General features: G+C 39.9%; 1 protein-coding gene across 1 annotated transcript; it reads right to left on the bottom strand.

Annotated features, from left to right (window-relative positions):
* Positions 1–11,035: 11,035 nt before the first annotated feature.
* On the bottom strand, positions 11,036–17,097 carry PLK2 (polo like kinase 2). The gene is made up of 14 exons (XM_039474611.2): positions 16,698–17,097; positions 15,999–16,106; positions 15,739–15,855; positions 15,421–15,550; positions 15,089–15,176; positions 14,519–14,614; positions 14,212–14,410; positions 13,966–14,113; positions 13,514–13,611; positions 13,058–13,187; positions 12,580–12,820; positions 12,328–12,457; positions 11,969–12,079; positions 11,036–11,831 (listed from the first exon to the last, which is right to left on the bottom strand). Exons 1-14 carry the CDS (start codon positions 16,965–16,967, stop codon positions 11,640–11,642), a joined length of 2,058 nt encoding a protein of 685 aa, XP_039330545.1. The 5' UTR covers positions 16,968–17,097; the 3' UTR covers positions 11,036–11,639.
* Positions 17,098–22,449: the final 5,352 nt, after the last annotated feature.

Below are 22,449 nucleotides of genomic sequence, written 5' to 3'. Positions count from 1 at the left end.
TTCCTCGTTGTGCCATTAAAATAAATAAATTGAAGCATACTCTTCTATACCTATTTTGACTTTTAACTTTAAAAATCTTGTTTTCATCACTTCTTGGCCTTTTGGCTAAGATCAAGGGTAAAAGTCTTGCTCTAATGTGCTCAATGTGATATATCCTCATGCTTTGTTAGTTAGGTTCTTCCCCAAAAGTGGCCTACGAAGAAATCTTTATGGCTTCTGCATCTGTCCCTTTCAGTGTAAAGGACTACCAACAAGCTCTCTTTTAAACACAAAACGCCTTTTGCAAACCAAAGTGGACATGGACTAAAATTTATTTTAAAATATTTCAATTCTGCCATTATAAGAAAACATAAATTTGCAAAAGGCAACTGAAATCACTCTTTGTGATCTGGAGATGGAATATCTACATTGCAAAGTTACCTTAGCTACCTGGCCATCCAGCTGATCTCTGGGCCATAAAATTCTACCTCTAGAAGGGAATTTTCTTACTGAGCAGGGTTGTGAATAAGACACTTAACAGCTCTGGAATCACAACGCAATGGTTTGAATATGCCCTCCAAATTTCATGTGTTGGAAACCTAAAATTAATATGTTAATTAGAGGTGGGGACTTTGGGAGGTACTTAGGATTAAATGAAGTCATCAGGATGGGACCCCATGATGAACCTGATTACTTTAAAGAAGAAGAAGAGAGATCTGAGTTTATATACACACTCTTGCTCTCTCACCATGTGATGCCTTCTACATCTTATAACACAGAACGAAGACTCTCACCAGATGCTACCATCATGCTCTTGGACTCCCCAGCCTCCAGAACTGTAAGAAGTAACTTTCTTTTCTTTGTAAATTACCCAGTCTGCAATGTCCTATTATAGTAATGCAAAAGAGACTAAGCCATATGATGTCAAAGTTGGTGCTAAATTTCCTATTTACCTAATTATTGTCCTACTACAAGAAAAATCTGAGCTGGCACCCCAATCTATTTGACAGGTTCAGGATCTTTTCAAATTAAATGTACCTTATATAGGACAATTACTTAGATATATTAACAAAATCTTTCAGGGAATATTCTTTGTGATCTTAAAAGTTATTTTGAAGAAAAATAATGTGTCAGTGTGTGTAAGTTTGGAAAAACCTTTACATTCTATTTTTCCCTTGGAGATTCACAATGCAAATTTAGGATATGGAAGTTCTAGAAAAATCTTGATTTAAAGAAAAATGTTTATTTTATTTAAACCAGCATTTCCCAAAAGAATTTACCAGATAGTATGTTTTTCAGGAAATATTTTATAATATCAAAGAAATTTGGTATTCCTGGAAATAGAGTTGGGGAAAATTTTTAAAGATAGTTGAGAAGGGACAATAATAAGATAAAGCAACATAAAAAGAGTCAAAATGTAGGAAACATTTATGTGACTTACCTTCGATTTTCTCAGTCATAAGAGAGTAAATTGGCTCGGTGTGGTGGCTCATACCTATAATCCTAGCATTTTAGGAGGCTGAGGCAGTTGATCACCTGAGGTCAGAAGTTCCAGACCAGGCTAGCCAACATGGCAAAACCCTGTCTCTACTAAAAATACAAAAATTAGCATGATGTGGTGGCATGCACCTGTAACCCCAGATATTTGGGAGGCTGAGGCACAAGAATTGCTTGGACCCAGGAGGCAGAGGCTATAGAGAGCCGAGATCATGCCTCTGCACTCCAGTCTGGTCAACAGAGTGAGACACGGTCTCAGGAAAAAAAAAAAAAGAGTAAATTTGCTCTCACTTTGGGACACTCTCCAATTTGGTTTCCCCAGAAGCATGGTGAAGAAAGCAATTAATAATTTAAAAACTCTAATAATAGGTTAAGTATAAGATATGCTCTTTATTGAATGACAACAGTATAACATGACATAAATGTCAATAACTACTGATGTAAATCTCAAGCAGAGTTAATACATATAGAGAAATATTAATAAAGATATAATATTAAAATAACTAGAGAGGGGAGGAAACTTACTAATTTCTCCTCTTGCTATTCTTTCAAATATGAAAGGGTTTTTGTTGTAAGTCAAGAATGGTCAAATACTCACAATATTATATTGTTGTAGCTAATGAATTCTAAGACAGTTTTTATTATTATCTTGGTTTTACAGAAAAGAAAAAATAGGATCAGTGTCATGTTCATGATTGTTCACCAAGCAATTGGCCCAGTTGCTTCAATCTTGATATATATGATTAAAATTCCAAACGTTTTCTGCTATATGGTTTTAACTTGAATAGGATAATTGACTTAAAATAAGCATGTGTGTGTATCCCTGGGGGAAGAAAAATCTGAGATAAATATATCAGAGTTGACAAAACTCAACTGTTACTTTTTCTTTAATATCTAGGTAGAAAGTTGTATTTGGAGGAAGATTTAATTGCTTCGACCCGGAGTATATTATTTAAATCCAAAAAGCCTAGTGCTTCTCTTGGGCCTATAGTCAGTCACTGGCCCATCCCTATGACTAATCTATATTGAGGATATGTGGAGCTTAATCCTGAGTCACTCTGTAGCAAAACTGCCATGCATACTTACTGGATAGCGAATAGAAACATGAAAGGTTTGTCTCACTAAAGAATTCACGAGGTTAAGTCCACATGTAGCACGTGCAACTTGCTGCTATAGCTGCCCCTTTGCCACCCATATATGTTGCTTTTCCTTAAATGATTATGTTATTCTCTCTCCCAATGTGGTAAAAGAAATGAAGAGATTAGCCACATAAGCTCACATAAGTCCTGATATTTCAGAATCAGTGAAGTCAGTCTATTCACAAGCCTAACAAAGGAAATAAGGATAGATTGCAATGGCTAATGAAATTGACATTTCAACCAACAATACAATTGAGGGATGATCTCTTGTTCCTAGTTGACTAAACTGCCAAATTCACCTTTATCCTAAATTTTATTATGAATTTAAGAGAAAGTTGTGAGTTGATAACCTCATGTGGATCAGGTGAAAATCCATGTAGAAAAGAAACCATCTAAATCGCGGTGGAAACCTTGGCTTATGAGAACTTTGGTAGGTTTTCTATTGTCAGACTTATTCTTGTATTTCTTTTCAGTGCTATTGCAACGGGAAAAGGTCCCTTGTTCCCCTCACAGGGCATGTGATGGGGGTGTGGCCTGCTTCTTTGGTCCAATCTCTAGGGGGAGCACGCAGACAGGCTGTGGGCCTCTGACCTCATGGCAGCAACGAGGGTGAATGTTTACAGCTCCTGAAGCTCCAGTGGGCACGTGGTACCGTACGCTCTTTCAGTTTTGCCAGCTGTAGGCAGCTTGTATTTATCAACTGAATTAGACCTCTTGCCTTATTGCAAGGACAGAGGGCTTTCTGTATCCCCGGGTTTGTTGCCTTGGTGTACCAGAAGAATCAAATCACACATGGGCTTGGAGAAAGAGTGCAAGGCTTTATTGAGTGAAAGTAGCTCTCAGCAGGTGGGGGAGCCAGAAGGGAGATGGAGTGGGAAGGTGGTTTTCCTCTAGAGTCGGGCCATTCAGCGACTCTCCTCCGACCGCCCCGGCCAAACTCCAAATCATTCTGCCGCTCCATGGCCTGTCATCTTCTGCCGGTGCCTGTCGATGTTCTCTTCCCTGGTGCGTTCCTCTCAATGTCCAGCTGCTTGTGTCATCTTCTGCCAGTGTATTCCCCCTCCACATCTAGCTGCTTGTGTGGGACCCGCTAGGGTCTCCAGGTTTTTATAGGCACATGATGGGGATGAAGAGGGCTAGGGTGGTCTTGGAAAATGCAACATTGGGCAGGAAAACAGAAGTGCCCGTCCTCAGGTCCTTGGGCACAGGCCCAGGTGTGGAGCCCTAGCCAAAATCCCGCCTTTCTCCACCCAGCACTTCCCTGCCCCACTCTGGAGTCATTACCTGACCTTTAACTCCACTTAAACCAATAACCCTTAAAAATGCCAGAAAATAGCTTTGGATGAAGGCCACACTTTCCCTAAAATCATCTATACACTTTTTGGAACTAAAATCAGCTTTCCTAAACAGAGCTTGGAAATAGACAGGCTCCCTGAATATTTCACCTGACTCTATGCACTAGGCTCACCTTCAAACATCTGAGGAACCAGTTGAGTGAATTGGTCAAGCAAGGTCCCTGGAGATGGCTGCCTCTTCTCTGAGGGCAGGTGCTTCTCAGCTCCAGCTGATTGTTGATATATAGAAATGTCTGATCATATTGTCTGATCATGAAGTTTTGCAAAAGAAGTTAGAAATTTTCATTTTTTTCAGAAAGCTCCCAATGACTAAGTGATGACAATTGCTTGAAAATATTTTAAAACCCACTCTAAAACTCGCTGTTCTTCAAGCAGATGTCTGTTCTCTGGCAATATCCAATCTCAGCTCTAAAGGTTTGTCTAATTCTCTACATGGATTTCATCTTTGCTTTTCATTTCTACTCATGTCATGTTCTCAGAAGAATATTCCTGGAATAAAATTACATGCTTTTATCAGAAAATTATATTGACATTCATCTACAAACAGAAATTCCTAGGAAAACAGATAGCCAATGAGTTGTCTTTTATTTTTTTTATTTTTTGAGATTGACTTTCATGCTCAGAAGTGGATTTGGTTTTAAAAACCTGACATTCAGTGTACTTAAACATCTAGTTCTTCTTTGTATTTTTAAGTTTAATTTTAAAAATTTATATTCTGTTTCTATATTTCAACAAAAGACTTTAAGAGGACTTTATTATAGGATCCCAGTTGAAACTTAATTAAATTTCCTTTAATATTTTATATTACATTTAAAATATATTCGACTTCCTTTTAATATACTGTTTTGCAATTGTCTGCTATAACAAATACTCCTAAGTATGTAAATGTTCTTATAAGTTGAATAAATTAAGCTTTTAAGATGATAAATTTAAGTTATCATATATTATAATACTACATTTAAATGTCATAGGGCTTCAGCTTAAATTTCTAAGGCCATATCAGCTACTAAAATTTCAGGTTTTAATTGGGATTGTAGTACTGATACATTACTATATGTGAATATTAACATACAGTTTCAATATTAGGGCTAAAATGTAGACATTCTTTCTGTAACAAAAATTATTAATTCTGTGATTCAGATTACCTTAAATACTTATGTGTTTATTACTAAGTCTTCTTGAAATTAAATGGTACTTCACTACTAAATAAACTATTATATTATCTAAATTAAAATTTTTGTTTGTAACCTAGGCTGGCTGAGATTTTACATACACAACCACAACTGTAGACCAAGATATCTATTGCAGTGCTGTCTGAGATGTTAAAAGAATATACCAAGCCCTATTAATTACTCAGAATATAGGGGTGATATCCTACTTCTCAGACCACATATAATTCACGTCCTCAGGTTCAAATTATTACTGTAAACTAAAGCTGGTTTATAAAGTTTTGTAAGAAGTGATTGTTAAAATATCAGGAATCATGTGACCCAGCTGTTAACACAGCCATTATGTATTTATATACACTTATAATTACATAAATTATGTTTAAAACAAAGGCAATGAATACTCTAAACTCACTGCTGATTGTTTCCCTACCTTTTATTATTACCCTTGATCTTAGCTAAAAGGCCAGGAAGTGATCTACATTTTATTATTATCCATTTTTTTGAGGTTATTTGTGCCTGTTACATCTGTATGCTGGAAATACTTTATAATGATGTGCTGCTATGCATCTCTTTGCAACTCCACATTCAGTGGCATCACTCTGGTAGTGAGAAGTCCATCGTGGTAAAAGAAAGTACACCATAGAAATCGGCAAATGCAGTATATCAGGGTTCTGGCTGATTTACATTCAGCCAGAATGTAAATTTGGCTGGTTTGAATATTCTCGCTGCTAAACATTCATGTTATTATCTAATTCTCTGTCTGCACTCCTCTCCAGGATACTCTATCACTTGTTTGGATTTTACATTTGTTTATCTCTTGAAATATTTAAAAATCTTCCATGTAGTCCCAAAGTGCGCACCTATCATATTTTTTCTATTTAGTCGGGTCACATAGGTGACATAATAAATTTATATCTCAATGAAAGTCTTTGACATGTCTATATAATCATACTTTTGAAATCTGCTGCCACTGATTTCAAAGAGATATAAAAGAAAGGCATATTTTACTTATTTCATTGAAGCCTGATGCCTTATTTTTTTGTCTGTTTGTTTATTTATAAAGACGGGGTCTTGCTCTGTCACTCAGGTCGTAGTACAGCGGTGTGATCACGGCTCAGTGCAGCCTTAACCTCCTGGGCCCAAACAATCCTCCCGCCTCAGACTCTCGAGTAGCTGGGACTATAGGCATGCCCCACCATGCCCAGCTACTTTTTAAATTTTATATCAAGATGGAGTCTCACTGTGTTGCTCATGCTGATCTTGAACTCCTGGCCTCAAGTGATCCTACCACCTCTCAAAGTGCTAAGATTACAAGCAGGAGCCACCACCCCTAGCCTAAGCCTGTTGCCTAATTTTGTGAAGTACTGATTTTTTATAGGCTTAGAACAGAGAATGTGTACTAACTTGCATGGCTGGGTTAAAATATCTAATCATTTAGTATTTCATAGCAGAGGTAGATTGGTCGTTTGTTATTTTATCTCACTTTAGAAGTAAAGTTTTTGTACCTCAATCATTAAAATCAATTTTGTTTTACATATAAATGTATTATCAGGCTAATCCTAGAGGCAAAATCTATTTATTCTATTCAATTGAATTTCAGACATTGATGAACCATGATATTATTTTCTAACACTGCATACAAAAGTTTACCTTTTTAATTTGAGTTCACTAATATAATTAAATTGTGACAATTCAAAGAGATACCTTCCATTACTAAAGTTAATAAGATACAAAGAAGAGCTAGAACAAAGCATGAATCTGAACAAATATAAACCAGAATCTCTTCCAAGTTGGGAAAAATGAAGTGGAATCTACAGGTTTCTGATTAAAGAAGAGTTTATTACAAGGTTTAGAAATACACTGTCTCATGCATGGAGAAGCATTCTCTCATGCAGCATTGGTTTTTCTGTGTACCTTATGAAGATGCAGCTATTCATTTTTAGTCACACGTATTTTCAGTAGATTAAAATTTCTATAAGGTATCAACGGTCAGATGATGTTACAGATCACAGAGGCCTCAAGCAGGAATGGCCCCACTCTTCATGTTCACCCATGCAGTGTTGTTCCTTCCCCAACCTTCCACTGCCTGTCATCCTACTGCCTAGCTAACTATAGCTCTTAGCAATTATGTCACTTTGGTATTTAAGAGGAGAAGATAGAAGTGGTACAAAATTAATGGAAGATAAAAACTAAGAAAGGAAGGTAGGCTGTTAATATGCTGGCTAAGGCTCAGATCCATTCTCCGCCCTTCATCTTCTTTATTTTGCGATACTACAAGGACCTGACAACTATATTTCCGAGGTGTTTTTTTTTCTACTTCCTTCCAGCTCATTTGGTCAATAGGAGATTGGAGGGCAAAAGGAAGAAATAATCCAAAATATTTTGTCCCTTTTTTTTTCCTCATTCAAATAGGCACAGGAGTCATCTCAAGCGATGATGACATTTGTTCCATGGTTTCAAAATCCTGGTAAGCAGTGACCATCATGATTCTAGTTTCTGCCCGAAGACTCAGTTCTGGGCTCTGGTAACATGACTTCTTTTCTGGATCTCTCTAGCCATTGGGATAGTAGTGCCTTCTGCTGCTGTGAGCCTCTGGGTTACCTCACTACTGAGCTCTTCCATCATCTGTGTGACCAACAATCTCCATTAGATTCCTCCTCCCTGAAAGTCCCAAAATTATCCCAACTGGATCACAACTTACACAGAACTGAAGACTCGACCACAACTTACATAGAATTGAAAGTGGGAAAAGCAAGAATGAGTCAGTTATTTTATATTCTAGATAATTAGGGTTCCTGCCGTTACAGATGTGGGAAGAGGCAGAAGAAACAAAACAAGAACAGGAACAAACACTTACTGAGCACCTTTGATGTGCAAGTATTTTATTTTCATTTTATCTTCACAGATGAGAAAACTGAAGCTTAGAGAGATTACGTGTTTACTGAAGATCGCATTAATAACATGTGGTTGAACAGAAATTTGGACTCAAGACTTGACTCCACAGCTTTTCCCCTGGAGTAAGCTTCCTCCCTAGCCGACATGAGGTAACATTCAGAACTCGTTCTTGAAGGGTTGATGGAACAAAGAGATAAAAGTATTAAATGTCAAATAATCTGAGAGATCAACATTAATATCATGACCACACCAAGTTTAGTTGAAGGCATCTGTTTTTTTCTTTTTTAGGAAACAAGGTCTTCCTCTGTCACCCAGACTAGAGTACAGTGGCATGGTCATAGCTTAGTGCAACCTCAAACCTCTTGGCTCAAGCCTCCTGCCTCAGCCTCCCCCATAGCTGGGACATGCAACAAAACTACTAAATCTTTAAACATTGCTTTTTTTTTTTTTTTTTTTTTTTTTCCTCAGCTTATAGACCGTAAGGATTTGTGAGGGCTAATGGAGAAGCATTCCTGGGGATCAAAGGTGTTCATTAAAGAAATCTGGAGGTTTGGGGGTTTTTTGTGGAATTCAGGGTCCCCTTATTTGGAAGGGTAATTTACTTGGGAATTTTTATTCTCCTTCCCCCATGGCAAAGATTTATCAACATTTATATTTTATGGAGATAGCCTCTGTACTCCTCCCCCAAAAATGCAGTTGGGAAAGGGAGACAGAAAGGCATCCTTATGTGTTCTCATCCACTCCATGATATTTTCCAAAACGTAGTTACTTCCAAATGTTGCTTTCTCTTGAGATATAGACCTGCATATCCACATGTTTTCTGGACCTTTGTGGGCATACTCATACAAGTCTGATTTGATATGTCTAAAACTCCCTATATTTTCCATCAAGCTCTTCCTTCTATATTCCTAATTTACTAGAGTCAATGGCCCAAGAACGCAACCCTTCCACCACTGACTGCCTCAGCCTATCTTTCTACACCTCATCTTCTTACCTTGGCACCACATTCAACCAGGCTCCAGATCCTGCGAAAATCAACTTTCTAAGTCCCTCCGAAATCAATCTTCATTTACTCGTTCGTTTGAGAGTTGACTGTCCAGTACCATATCTGGTGCTCTGTGCTGGAACATAGAAATGAATCAGGTGGGCCAAATGAGATATTGCCCAACTCTTCCTTTGCTCCTTTTCATGAAGTCTCAGATCCTTTCTCACCTGAATCACATTAATTTTTTACTGTTTGGGCTGTTTCCATCTTGTTCCCCACTCCTGTCTCCTATACTCCCAGAATAAATTTTAGGAATCTGAAATACTTTGTCACTTTTCCTCCTTGAAATTTTTCAGTACTTTGGCATAGCCTTCAAATGCAGCCTAAAAGTGATGGGTTACACAATTCATGTCTTACAGCCTTTACCTGTAATACCTCAGACTTGCACGCCTACATCTGCGAACTCTTTCATCCTCCAGGCTTCTGCACATGCGATTCCCACTGCTTGTAATACTCTTCCCCATCACATACTTCTGTTTACCCCGCACTAGTCTTTCAAACACAGTAAAACCAAATTTCTTCTCTGGAATCTATTCACCGAGTCCAGCCCATGCCTGGGGCTTCTTCCTCATGATTCCTACTGTGAGTTCCCACAACACCCAGTACATACCTTTATCATAAAATCACAGCTGTTATCACCCTAATAGGTAAATGCACTGTCTCCTCCACTCCACGGTGACTTCCTTGACGGTGGAGTGGCGGGGGTGGGGGACAGGTGGCTCAGGTTCACTCTTTGTCTCATAATGCCAAGCCCTGGATGTGGCACACAGCAGATGCTCAGTACATATAAGAATGGGTAAATGTATATTTTGGAACCATGAGGTAATATACAATTTTCCACTGTGAAACTCAAAAGAAAGGAACATTTTTTCCCCCACTGTTTGGAAACTACTGTTTCTTCTCTGCTCATAAAAATACAACTGGATTCTACCTTTGCACACCCAGCTGTTAATATTCAGTTTTCTCCAGCTGTAAGCCAATTAAAGAAAACTGAATTTGTATACATGGCCAGAGAACTCCATCCAGCAGGAGTTAATCTAGGACTTGTGAAATACTCCTAACATATTCCCTAGATTTGGCTTTTATTAATACAATGTACCAAGTGGAGTTTTAACAACTTTAGAAAAATGTAAAAGTGCAACTAGCATCTCTATACTATGCTGTACAGGATCGCAATGTAAACACAGCCCTTACAAGCCGAAGCACTTCTTTCCATGGGACAGTATTTTTCTTATAGTGGGATCACAATTGAACAAAAAATATTTACATCTTTTGCAGATCCCTAAGTTCAGAGTAACAGGATAAGCAGCTTTCCTTTACTACACCTGTCAAAGAGTAGATCCCACTGAAAAAGAACCTCAGATTTACCTCTTAGGTAACTTAATAGTTTAAAAGATAGGCCCCAAACTGTAAGTTGGTTCCCATACCACTCCTCAACTACCATGCACCAGAAGGAATATAAAATGACTTATTTACAAAGTATTTCTCACTGCTGGAATTAAGTGCTAGGACTGCCAGCGGCACTGGAAGTGTTTAGGCAGGTTTATGCTGAGTAACATGTTTAGCTGGTGCACGCATTCTAATTCAGAGTTTTGCCCATATTAAGATAAACTTCCTATACCTATTGACACTTAATAACAGACATCTGTTTACTCTGGCTTTACCTCCAAGCTATGCAAGTTTTGAAGAAATACTTCAGAGAGAAATTGGATTTGCATTTTGTAGGAGGCTTATATTTTGGCTGTAATGAGAATGGTGTTCTTAAGCTACATCTACTCTGAAAGTTTATAATTGTACTTCAGGTATTAGACATCTTAGAAACTACAGTTAGAAAAAAATTGAAGATCTAAATTTCTAGTATGCTTCTATCCTCAATGGCTTCTTGACACTGCTTGGCATGACCTTATCAGAAAATGCCACAATGTGGTGATGAGTTCTACTAAAGACAGGAGACCATTATTTCTGCTTTTTCATACTCTTTATTGCCAACAGTTTAAAATGATCAACATAAAAAAAAGACATTTTGATAATAAATACTGCTCTTTGGGCTGTAATAAATAAAAAGTTTATTAACAAGGAATGCACTTTTCCAGCCACAAGTATCTTCAAAAATTAATGAAAAAAAAATTATATATGGCCATAGTTCACAGTTACGCAGCCAAAAGCTGCTCCAATTATAGCCTTTAAACAACGTGGGAGCTTCCTCCCTTCTCCCTCCCCTTCAGGAAGTATATTCACAGTTCCAAGTCCTCTGGCTGAAATGCTCTCAACAGAGAGAATTTAAGAATCAATGCACCTTTCTGCAAAATTTTCTTTAAAAACCTTTTAAAACAGGTATCTCAAGGAAAACTGCATTCTGGTTCACTCTTGGATTGTCCAAAGTCAAGAACTGGATGCCCTGGCCTGCTCTGGCTCCACCCAGTCCAGCAGGCCACAGAGGAATGGTTTTCGTACCACCACACGTCCATCTTCTTCAACATGCTCTAGATCATTCTACTGGCTTCCCTGTAGATCTCACAGTGGAAAAGAGGAGTCCCATAGGGTCTATTCAAAAAGTCTTTTAGTTACATCTCTGTAAGAGCATGTTTAGGGCATATTCCATTCGATTTTTTAATTCTGATGAACAGCCAGACATCAGCAGAGTTGTCAATCTGAAAGTTGTAGATATCCTATCCTCATTGATGTAAGTGAGAAGGTATTCTTCATTTTGGCTACAGATGATTATTTTTGTATGATCATGGTAGAAATTCACCTTAAAAAAATAAACACGGACATTAGATCTCTCGAAATAGTCAAGAATTAGAAAAGTTCAGTCAATTACTAAACTGCCTAGGTACAAATCTTTCTGTTTAGAATCTAAACATGCACTGTCCTGCAGAGTTCACTTACCTGAAAGGTGCCATCATTAAAGAGCATCATCAGGGCCTTATCAGATTTTAGCCACTGAAGGAGATAGAGCCGAGGTCTTCGAATATCAGTAACACTAGGCAGATCTCCACCCTGGAAGAGATGAGAGTGAGTTAGTGCCTACAAAGATTTTGTAGCATGTACTCTATTCTTATTCTAAGAAAATCTTTTCAAACTTAAGCAAGCATCAGAATGGCCTTTGAAATCTCTGCCTCCATGTCCCAGAGATTCTGATTCAGTAAATCAGGGATAGGACAGGTGAGTATCTAGTTCTAATAAGCTTCAAAGTGATACAGATGCTATTGGTTTGTGGACTACCCTTCAAAAGCCACAAAACTTACATCCATAAGGTTCTCCTCCATGTAATGAGAAAAGTATTTCAGCACCGTCACTTGACTAATAAATTGCTCAGGAGCATCTGTTGCTGAGAAAACTGAGCACTGGCCCAGCTCTGCGTAATAGTGAACTGTTCTATAAAAACAGGAACGACAGGGAGAAAAGAGGAAAAAAAATGGAAGCAGTTAATCACTGTTTTTAGATTTCTTTAGTCTAGACTACAGAACTGACAGGATTTCATTAATCGATACACTTACTTTTTGTCTGGAAGGAGGCTCATGTGAGCACCATTGTTGAAAAGGACACCCACGGTGTGGTCTGAGAGCTGGTACCCAAAGCCGTATTTGTTAGAGTAATCAACCCATTTGGTGACCCATTGAAAGGATGTGCTCAGCTGCTCTTTGGGAATGCAGTCAGCTTCCGGCATGTTTTCCAGACATCCCCGAAGAACTCTTGCCACTGTGTCTGCAACACTTCCCATAGTGCTGTCTTCAAGGCCTAAAAAAAACAGACAGAAATGTTTTAAGGTAAACAATATTTTAGTAATAAAACCTCAGGCTTTGGTAGATACTCCCTTAATTCTGAAGACATAGAATTTAGGATTATTTTCCAATTCCTATAACCTTGCTAATTCTATGTTAAATTAAGCTACAGTGTAAATTGACTTAAATTATTATGTATTTAGCACTGGCATTTAGAGTTTTATTATTTAAAATGAGATTGACAACTACTTACATTCACTGCTGCTGCTGCAGCTGCCAAGAGTCCCTCTGACTATCATCCGAATAGCATCCCCAATCTGCTGCTTGTTTTCTACTGCGGGTGTTCCAGACCTGACAACTGTGGTGGTAGGTGGCTGGAGCTCCTAGGAAGAGAGAAAAGTTATGCAATGAGTCAAGCATCGAAAATCATTTAAGGTTGAAAATTCCAGATTAAGATGACAGTGCAGCAGCTGCTGTGAAAGCTTATTAAAAAGCAATGGACACAGGCCAGATAAAAGATAACGCAGTAACTCACTTGCATGTACTATAAAACTAAAAGCCAATAACTTCCCTTTCAAAGGGTTTGAAGAAAAACTTGAGGTAAATATGGCCATGATAATTTGAACCATGATAATCATAGTTCAAGTGCTAATTCATGAAGAGTGGAAAAAATAAGCATGAATATCTACTTTACTCTTCCCCAACACACCTCATCTGTCCTGTGTTTGCTGGGTTGCTGAGTTATTGAAGTCTTTTTCAAATCATGCCTAAGCTTGTAGATGTCTTCATCTTCTTTAGACACTCTATCTGTATATCAAGGAATAAAATTACAAACATTAGTCTATCTTAACAAGGAAGGAAAAGGGTTAGCCACATTTCCTCATTCTTGCATTATTCATCAGCTTATGAGCATCCAAGGTAAAAGAGCATTTTACCTTTGCCATTAGCTGCAACTACACCAAAAATCCCTCTTTAATGTTTGCAAAATGAAAAGCTATCAATCACAATTCAAGATATGGATTTATTATGCTATAAATATCAACGTTTAAAAATACGTGAATCTGGCTAGTTATATTAATATAAAATTCCCTTTTAACTAATGTACCGAAATTTAAATATGATATTGGGTACGAAAAAGGAAAAAAAGTCTTATAAACTTACTATGTGTGTCAATATATCTTGCTTTGTCTTTTTTGCCACCAAAAAGAGCAGCAGCTGCTTTCTTAAAGAAATTCTTAGCTGGGCTCGATAAGTGGAAATCTGGAACCGTATGACAACAGCTAGAAGACAGTCTGTCTGGAGTGAAGCCCTGCGGAATATTAGAAAAGGCCTTCAGTAACCTGCCAGGTAACTGGGATCAATAGCATGGAATTAAAAAAAAAAAAAAAGAAGAAGATAGCAACCAACCTGCAAAAAAAAGTCATGTCGAATGATGTCATCCAAACTGGGACGATCCTCTGGGTTTTTGGATAACATACTAGCTATTAAGTGCTTGGCAGGAGCCAGCAACGAGGATGGCATTGTATACCTTGCTTCTCTTATGCACCTGTAAGTTTCTTTGAGATTTGTAGTTTCAAATGGGGGCCTCCCTAGTAGCATTGTATACCTGTGTGCAAAGAAACACATCTTTAGCAATGGTCATAAAGCAACTCTTTTCAGGTGTTAACATCTAAATCTGAATTTGCTTTTTAATTATTCTGCTGTATTTACTTACATTACACAGCCCAAGGCCCAAATATCTGATTCACAGCCGTGTCCTTGTTTGTTGAGGACTTCAGGAGAGAGATAATTTGGGGTACCACATATCGTTCTGGAAAGACAAAAATTGAGATCTTGTTAGGAACTATTCCACTATTTAAACTTAGTTCTCTTGATGTGACTTGATGGGAAACAAAATCTTAACATCTATGGTGAATTTCTATTTGGAAACATTTGACTTTTAGCATCTGAACAACTGAAGTCTGGCCAAGTGAGTTTTGGTAATTTTTTACATACACAAACTGTGTTTTAGCCCACAGGACAAAATATTGTTAACCAACTAAAACCAGGGACACTGAGGCATTTTATACATTTCAGGCCCAGAAAAGACGTCATTGACTGCTTTTATAATCAGTTTAGAGGCACAGGGGGCTCTGTCTAGTACACAGTGGGCATTTAGTATTTCTTTAACATTGCTATAGTTTATAGATTTTATCACCTGACCTCTAAAACATCAACTGCAAAATCACGAAGGCACATTTGGTCTCCATGAAACCCTCCCAGGATGCATCTTTCTGACTGTTACCTCCTTCTGTGTTCCAAGGGTTCTAGCCTTGCTGCCAAACCGAAGTCCCCAACTTTTAGTTCCATGGCTTCATTAATAAAAAAGTTTCCTAGATGATAAACAAAACAAAAAGTGAATCCCTTTGAAAACACATTCTAACCAAGTACACACATATCCACTTTGGACCCAGGCAGCCAATTGTTATATCAAAGTCGCCCATTCAAAAGCTAAATTGCAGAAGCTAGATCCCAATTAAGAACATTAATATGAAAAAAAAAAAAAAAAAAAAAAAGAGGGAGAGAAAAAAGAACTATCTCTAACACAAAACTCAGTTTTTGGTGTCAAGGACTCACCTAGCTTGAGATCTCTGTGCAAGATTTCTTGTTCATGAAGGTATTTCAGTCCAGACACAATCTGCCTGAGGTAGTATCGGACTTCCGGCTCTGTCAACACCTTTCTTGCTTTCAAAATATGAGCCATTGACTAGGGAGAGAAGGAAAAAAAATAAGCTGTCAGTTATCAAAATCACTGGTTTCCCTTTGCAGGATGAGCAATGAAAGTTAACGTTGTAGTATGAGTACTGCCGCAGCTAAAATCCCAGATAAAATACTCTTTGAATGCCATGTTAATTCAGGGTAAGTAAATGTTCTCAAATAGGAGTTGACACTTACCCTTCTACTGCAGTATTCCAAGAGAATGTAAATGTTTTCTTTGTCTTCAAAGTAGTGGTAAAACTGCACTACATGTTTATGATGAAGAATTCGGTGAAGCTCTATTTCTTTGTCAATCTACATGTAAAAACAAGGTAGGGTTTGTTAGACTCCAGTCACCTCTGAAAAGCCAGTGATTACACAGGCAGAAGACATTTTCCTAACAGGGAAGGGCCATCCGTGCACACAAAGAAAATACTTTACTCAAGAGTCATACACACCTTTTCCCTTTGATGAGGTTTAGCTACCCTGCTGTGAGGAATAATTTTTGCGGCGTAGACTTTGTTATTTGTCAAATCTGTCATCTCGTAACATTTTGCAAAGCCACCCTGAAAGGAAACAAAGCCGAGACGGAATTGAGTATGGCACAAAAATGGACGGCAGATATTTTAAATAAATAAATAAATAAATAGGAAGAAAGAAAAGCAAAAAAAAAAAAGGAATGGAGCAGAGTGGACAGAGGGATGCATTCTACTCCGTTAAAACTCCCTCGTGAAGAGAAACGCATTGCTGCAAACAGCAAGTTCAGTTTCTCTTCTTCCTTTACAAACGGGAGATTTATGGAGGGTCGGAGCGGGGAGACATGAAAAATAATGTCTGATGAGACTTGTCAGGAAAATTGTCTGGGAGCAGGTGGGGAGGGAGAGAGGTCTGAACTAGAAAGCCCTCGCTCCTTTCAAGATCCATTTCTCTGGGCTGCGGGAGGCACACGGTTCTGAGGCTAAGATCGCAAAGCCGAGATCGCCTGCGCTGCCGGCGCACAAAAGCCACAGGACAGGTGAGGAGCCCACCTCGCGCTGGGATCGGACCCCCGAGAAGCCCGGAAGCGGCGGGCGAGGGACCCCGCGGGCCCGCCCGGCTCGGGGTCGCCCGGGCAGACCTCCCGCCAGCCCGGCAGCCCGGCACCCTCCGCTCGTCACCTTTCCCAGCACTTTGCCCCGGCAGTAGCGCTTTCCCGTCGTGGGGTCGACGATGATCCGCGAGATCTCGGGCCCCGAGTGCGAGTGGTGGTGATGGTGGTGCGGGGCCGCCGGCGGCACCTGCGTCTGGGGCTGCGGCGCCTGCGGTTCCTCGGAGGGCTGAGGCGGCCGCTTCTTCTTCGAGTCCCCTCCGCAACCCTTGCCCAGCGCCTGCTCGCACATTTTGGTGCTGGCGGCCGGCTGGTAGGTGATAGTCCGCAAAAGCTCCATGGTCGCCTCGCCGCCCCGCACTGCCCGCTGCCGCCCCCTCCCCCGGCGCGGTCACACGTCCGAGCCGGCCGTGGCCCTCGCACCCCTGCCTCTACGGCCGCCGCGCACCCGACAGCCCGGTCCACTTGTGAGAGTGAGAACGCTCGGGGAAGGCTTATATACCGGCCGGCGACAAGGGGGCGGAGACTCGAAGCGCGACAGCACGTCACGGCCGACGCCCCGCCCCTCGGCCGTCCGAAGCGCGCGGGGCCGAGAAGCCGGGCTTGTCCCGCTTTCGAACGGAGCCGCGCGCCTCGAACTCCGGCCGCTGAGCGTTCTCGCGGCCCCGCGGAGGCCGTCAGGGGCGTCCATGGGCCCTGCCGCCCGTTCTTCGAAGGCTCCGAGCCTCAGCGAGGAACACAGAAATCCGAGGTCAAGCGACCGGCCGCACCCCCGCCCCAGCCGCCGGGTGGCGGGGCGGCGCAGTGACCCGAGCGAGCTGCGCGCGGTGCAGACGCTGCCCTCCCCCCGCGCAGCCCTTCGCGCCGCCCCGCCCCCAGCGCCGTCTGTGTCCAGGTGTCAGGGCGCCCGGAGCTCGCCGCGCGGGCACGCGAGGCCGCCCCCGGCCGTGGGACAGGACTCGGCTGCCGCTGCCCCGCGGCGCCTGCCGGCGCTGTGACGAGCTAGCTGGTGTCCAGCAGGGGCAGTGCCGAGAGGCCGTGCCGGGGGAGAGGCCGCGGTTCGTGCAGCCGGGCCTTCGAGCTCATCCCGCTGGCGCTGGGGCGGACTCCGGCCCGCAGGCTGGGATCCCGGGCCGATCGGCCCACCGTGCCAGGATCCCCCTCGAGGCCCGTCAGACCCCGCCCAGCCCCCTGGAGCGAGCCTCCTGTCCGAGGTCGGGCCCTGAACCCTGCAGAGCGAGGTCGGCGCCCGGGCCGGGCGTCCTCCGCCGGTGTCCCGAAGGTTGGAAAGCAAGGGCGCCATCTTGTGGAATATTCCGGAAGCGCCGTTAGGTGTCGGGGTGGGCCGCGGTTGAGGACTGTGGGCCTTTGACAGTCACTGGTATCAAAAATCGATGCCGAGTAAGAGTTTGGGATCAGAGTCATCTATGACTTCTCCCGAATGCATCTGTCGAGATGCCTCATGAGCTGCCCCGGCGCGTGGACAGTCCACCCGAGACTTCCTGGCATGGGGGACTGGGAGGATGAAGAGAGGGGCATAGGCCAGCGCGTGCAAACACGGCTTACTTTCCTAGTTCCACGTTTACTGTGCAGTTTTACTCACCTGGGAACACGTTTAATTTTTCTTACTCTAACGACGATAGTGTTACATTTACTGAGGACTGTGCACTATTTTGAAATGCGTTATTTAATCCTACAACAATTCTGAGTGAGAAATATAAGGAAGGAAAAATAATTTTCTACTTTCAAAGTTTTGGCCTGGGTCCCTGTAACCAGACAGATTAACAAGAAAACAAGGAAGTTTATTAACGTGTATGTCTCCTATATATGGCAGATAACCCATGAAATGGCTGAAAATCGGGCTTAAATACCATCTGTAGCTAAACTAAGAAAAGAGTATGAGGCGGGCAAGTTAAGGAAGCATGACCAGGAAATGTGAATAGGAATGGGGTTTCTTATTTCTTCACTGATAAGAGTTCTTCATGATTTATAGTCAAACTTTTCTTCATGGTACAGAGAAGACACTCTTACAAATGGAGTTTTATGGGTTTTGTTTTTGTTTTTGTTTTTGTTTTTGTAAATGTAAGTTTCCCTTACAAAGGGTAATATGTCATTTTTAGAGCATATCCTGGGTCGGCTAGTTCTCAAAATAATTATCTCTAAATAATCCTTATCCCAGAGCCATATTTGGGGTGGCAGGTTCTGGTCTCCTACATTATTATTCCCATTTTATAGATGAGACTTGGAGAATTTAACTATATTTTTAGTGGATCATCGAAGTTAGGTTAATTACCACACTTGAATCTTTTTATCTATGTTAACAAGATATGCTAAACAGTTTTTAGAAGCGAAATTCCAGAGACATTTGGAATATCAGATTATTGGATCCCTGGAAGGTATGTAGAAAAAAGGTTGCTGCAGTCCACTGTCAAATTTAGGTGTGCGTGGTATCAACATGAATCAAACATTTACAAAGATACTGTGTCTCAAATACTTCCAGCATAATGTGGAAAAGAGGCTCATTGCCTACAGAGGAGAAAGGGAAAGTCTTTGCCCTTATAGAGGAGAAAGGAAAAGTGCTTTCTGTGGCTTCTGTTTTTAATTCTTTAAAGAGTACAGGGCAAGTCCAGGCATGTTTCTCGTAAGTGACAATAGACTTTAATCCCAAGATTGTCAGGGATGGAGTAAGGGGTGGTGCTTAGGGGTGGGAATTCAGAATTACGTAATCATCCTCTTTATTCATAAACCTAGGGGTTAGGGGTGACCTTTGCTTCCCAGATTTATGCAAACCTACTTTCTAAGATTTTGAAGGCTTTCGATTTTAGAAAATATTACTAGAATTTCTCGAAGCTAGTTTTACACACCATGTCTTTATTGGTTGATAATAAAGTTTATACACACACACACACACACACGCATATGTGTTTATGTGTATATGTATTTCTTTGTGCCTAAGATAAAGACTATGAAGAATAGATTGTCATGATTTCTTAAAATTATTTCAATTACTTTGATTAGCATACACAATGGTATGTATCTTTACCAAATGGACTTCAGTATTTGATAAACTATTGAACATTCCATGTGAAATTCAGGTCTGTTTTCCACAACATGGAGGCATTTAATGAAATATTAACACTGTGTAAATCTTACGGTGTCTTCTTTCTGAGAAAATGATTTTTTTGGGGTTGTGGTGCCATCATGTGGACAGAACCAAAATTGTAGTTCATAAGACAAAAAAGGAAATAAATGTACTTTCTATTAAGTAGAATAATTACTAAATATCATGGGGTTGATTTGGTAACCAGTAGGAAGGAAAAAATGGACTCATACTTCATATGTGGCTTAATTTCAAACAGATAAAAGTTTGAAATGTAAAATGTGACCTCAGAAGACAATGTGAGAGAGTTCCTTCATAGCTTTTGAGTGTGGTAGATCTTTCAACTATTTACAAAATCTAGAATCCCTAAAACAAAACAAAACAAAACAAAAATTCATTAACGTAACTATATAAAAACAAAACCTTTTCGTTGATTTAAAATAACAAAATGCCATAAATAAATTCAAAGGATAAATAACATGCTGGAAAAATTATTTTCAACCCATCACGGAGAAAGAGCTTATCTTCCTATTATATAAAAACTCCCACAAATGGATAAAATACCAGTTATCCAATAGAAAACAAATGGTTCTTGCATTTGCTCAATTTCATTCATCAGAAGAGAAATTGAAATGAAAAATATACTGAGACACACTTTTCTACCTACAAAATTGGCAAAATCCTCAAAAGTTGGTGTGAACATGATGAATTGCTGAATATATGAAGCAGTAGTCCGTATATTGCTGTTGGGAATGAAAATTGATATAATCTCAGTGAAAGGTAAATTGGCTGAATCAGATTTAGAAATGAATGTAGGCTCTTATTCAGGAATTTATCCTATGGATATAATCTCATAAAAAATGGACAAAATCTCATATAAAATGGATATAATCATATAAATTGATGCATGACACATCAACAAATGATAAAACCGTAGCCAAATTAAACCCCATTCTTATTTTTGTAAATAAGATTTTATTAAAAACAACCATGCTCATTCGCTTATGTAGATAGATTGTCTATGACTCTATGACTACTTTCATGCTACAGTCACAGAGTTCAGCTGTGACAGACACCAGATGGCCTACAATGCCTAAAATATTTACTGTCTGGCCCTTTACAGAAACAGTTTGCTGCCCCCTCCTGTAGAAGGTTCTTCATGACAGTATTGCTTGTTGTAATTAAAGATTAGAAACAATCTAAGTGCCATCAATAGAAAAACGGGTGCATAAAGGCTGACATGTTCATACAGTGAAAATGTCGGCAGTTGTAAAAACAAAATGAAGAGGTTTTAAGTATTGATATGAAAATATCTCCAAAATATGTACTGTGGAAAGCAAGTATAAGACAGTGTATGGTATAGTAAAATATGTTTCCTTGGAGTAAGAAATGAGGTGAAAATAACACATTTATAAGCTTAAATTATGCATAAAGCAAAAAAATTAGGGAAGAATTAATAGCAAACTAATAGATTTTCTTCTATTTACTTGTTTACATATTTTTGTGAGCAGATTATTTACTTTTCTGATCATTTTTATGTGTTTTAATGTCTGAACCAGAATACTATTTAAAAATACATATAAAAATTTTTGTGGTACACTCTGCCCAAACAATGTCCCCCACTTCCTTCCACATCCACACCCAACCAAGTCTCTGGGACTTCAGGACTACAAAGACCAAACAGAAATGTGGGAAAGGGATGGCATTCTGAGGATAGCGATGACTGGGGCTGCTGTATCTTCACAGTAACAAAGATGAGCAGCAATGACAAGAAGGCAGCATAGAGGCTGTAAAAATCCTGAAAATTGTTAAAATGTATAGGAAAGTTGAAAGAAGGATGCAGTGAATATTCATATATCCATCCCCCAAACTCAACAATTCTCTCTCCTCATTTAAACATATGTTACAAACATCATAACGTTATTCCCAAATACTTCAGCATGCATCTCTTAAAACAAGATTTTCATACGACGATAATACCTTTTACACACCTTGTGTTAATAAACAATAATTCCTGAATATCTAACACCTAGTTAATATTCACATTTTCACCGCTAGTTCCCAAAGTCCTTCATCTTACTGATTTGCTCAAAGAGCCAGTCAAGGACCTGGACTGCATTCTGTTATGACTCCTCACTCAATCTGCAAGAGTCAGATTTTGACTTTTGACTTCTGACTCCCTGCTTTTGACTTTTCAAAGAGACTAGGCCAGATGTCTTGCAAAATGTCCATTTTCTGGATTTGTTTTATTGCTTTCTGTTGGTTTAACTTAATGTATTATTTTGTCTTCTGTTTGTCTTTTAAACTTTTAGTTAGAAATGGAGAATGATTTAGATTTGGATTAAGCATGTTTTAGTAAGAATATGTCATAGAGAACACTGTGTAATTCCCACAGCAGCCCATCAGGAAGCATATGGTGTCTCACTATTCCTGATAGTCAGTTCGACTACTGTGTTAAGACGGTGGCAGCCATATCTGACCACTATAGATGTACAGTGCCCCCATTGGTATTGGCAGGTAATATGTGGGCTAATGTGGAAAAATGTTTCCAGGGACCATTCATCCAATGACTTGATATCATGTTGATATTCTTAATGGAAATAGTTATTTCATTTGTGGTTGCAAAATGGTGATTTTCTGACACTGTCCATTTATTACTTAGTTTTCTTCCATAAAAGTGTTTCCTCATCAACTGAGGCTATTTTATTACCTGCACTGCAAG

This window comes from Saimiri boliviensis, chromosome 1 (genome assembly GCF_048565385.1).
Source record: "Saimiri boliviensis isolate mSaiBol1 chromosome 1, mSaiBol1.pri, whole genome shotgun sequence".
Classification (NCBI taxonomy): domain Eukaryota; kingdom Metazoa; phylum Chordata; class Mammalia; order Primates; family Cebidae; genus Saimiri; species Saimiri boliviensis.
Note: the sequence above shows the minus strand (reverse complement) of the source record. Positions and strands in the feature narration are given on the sequence as shown.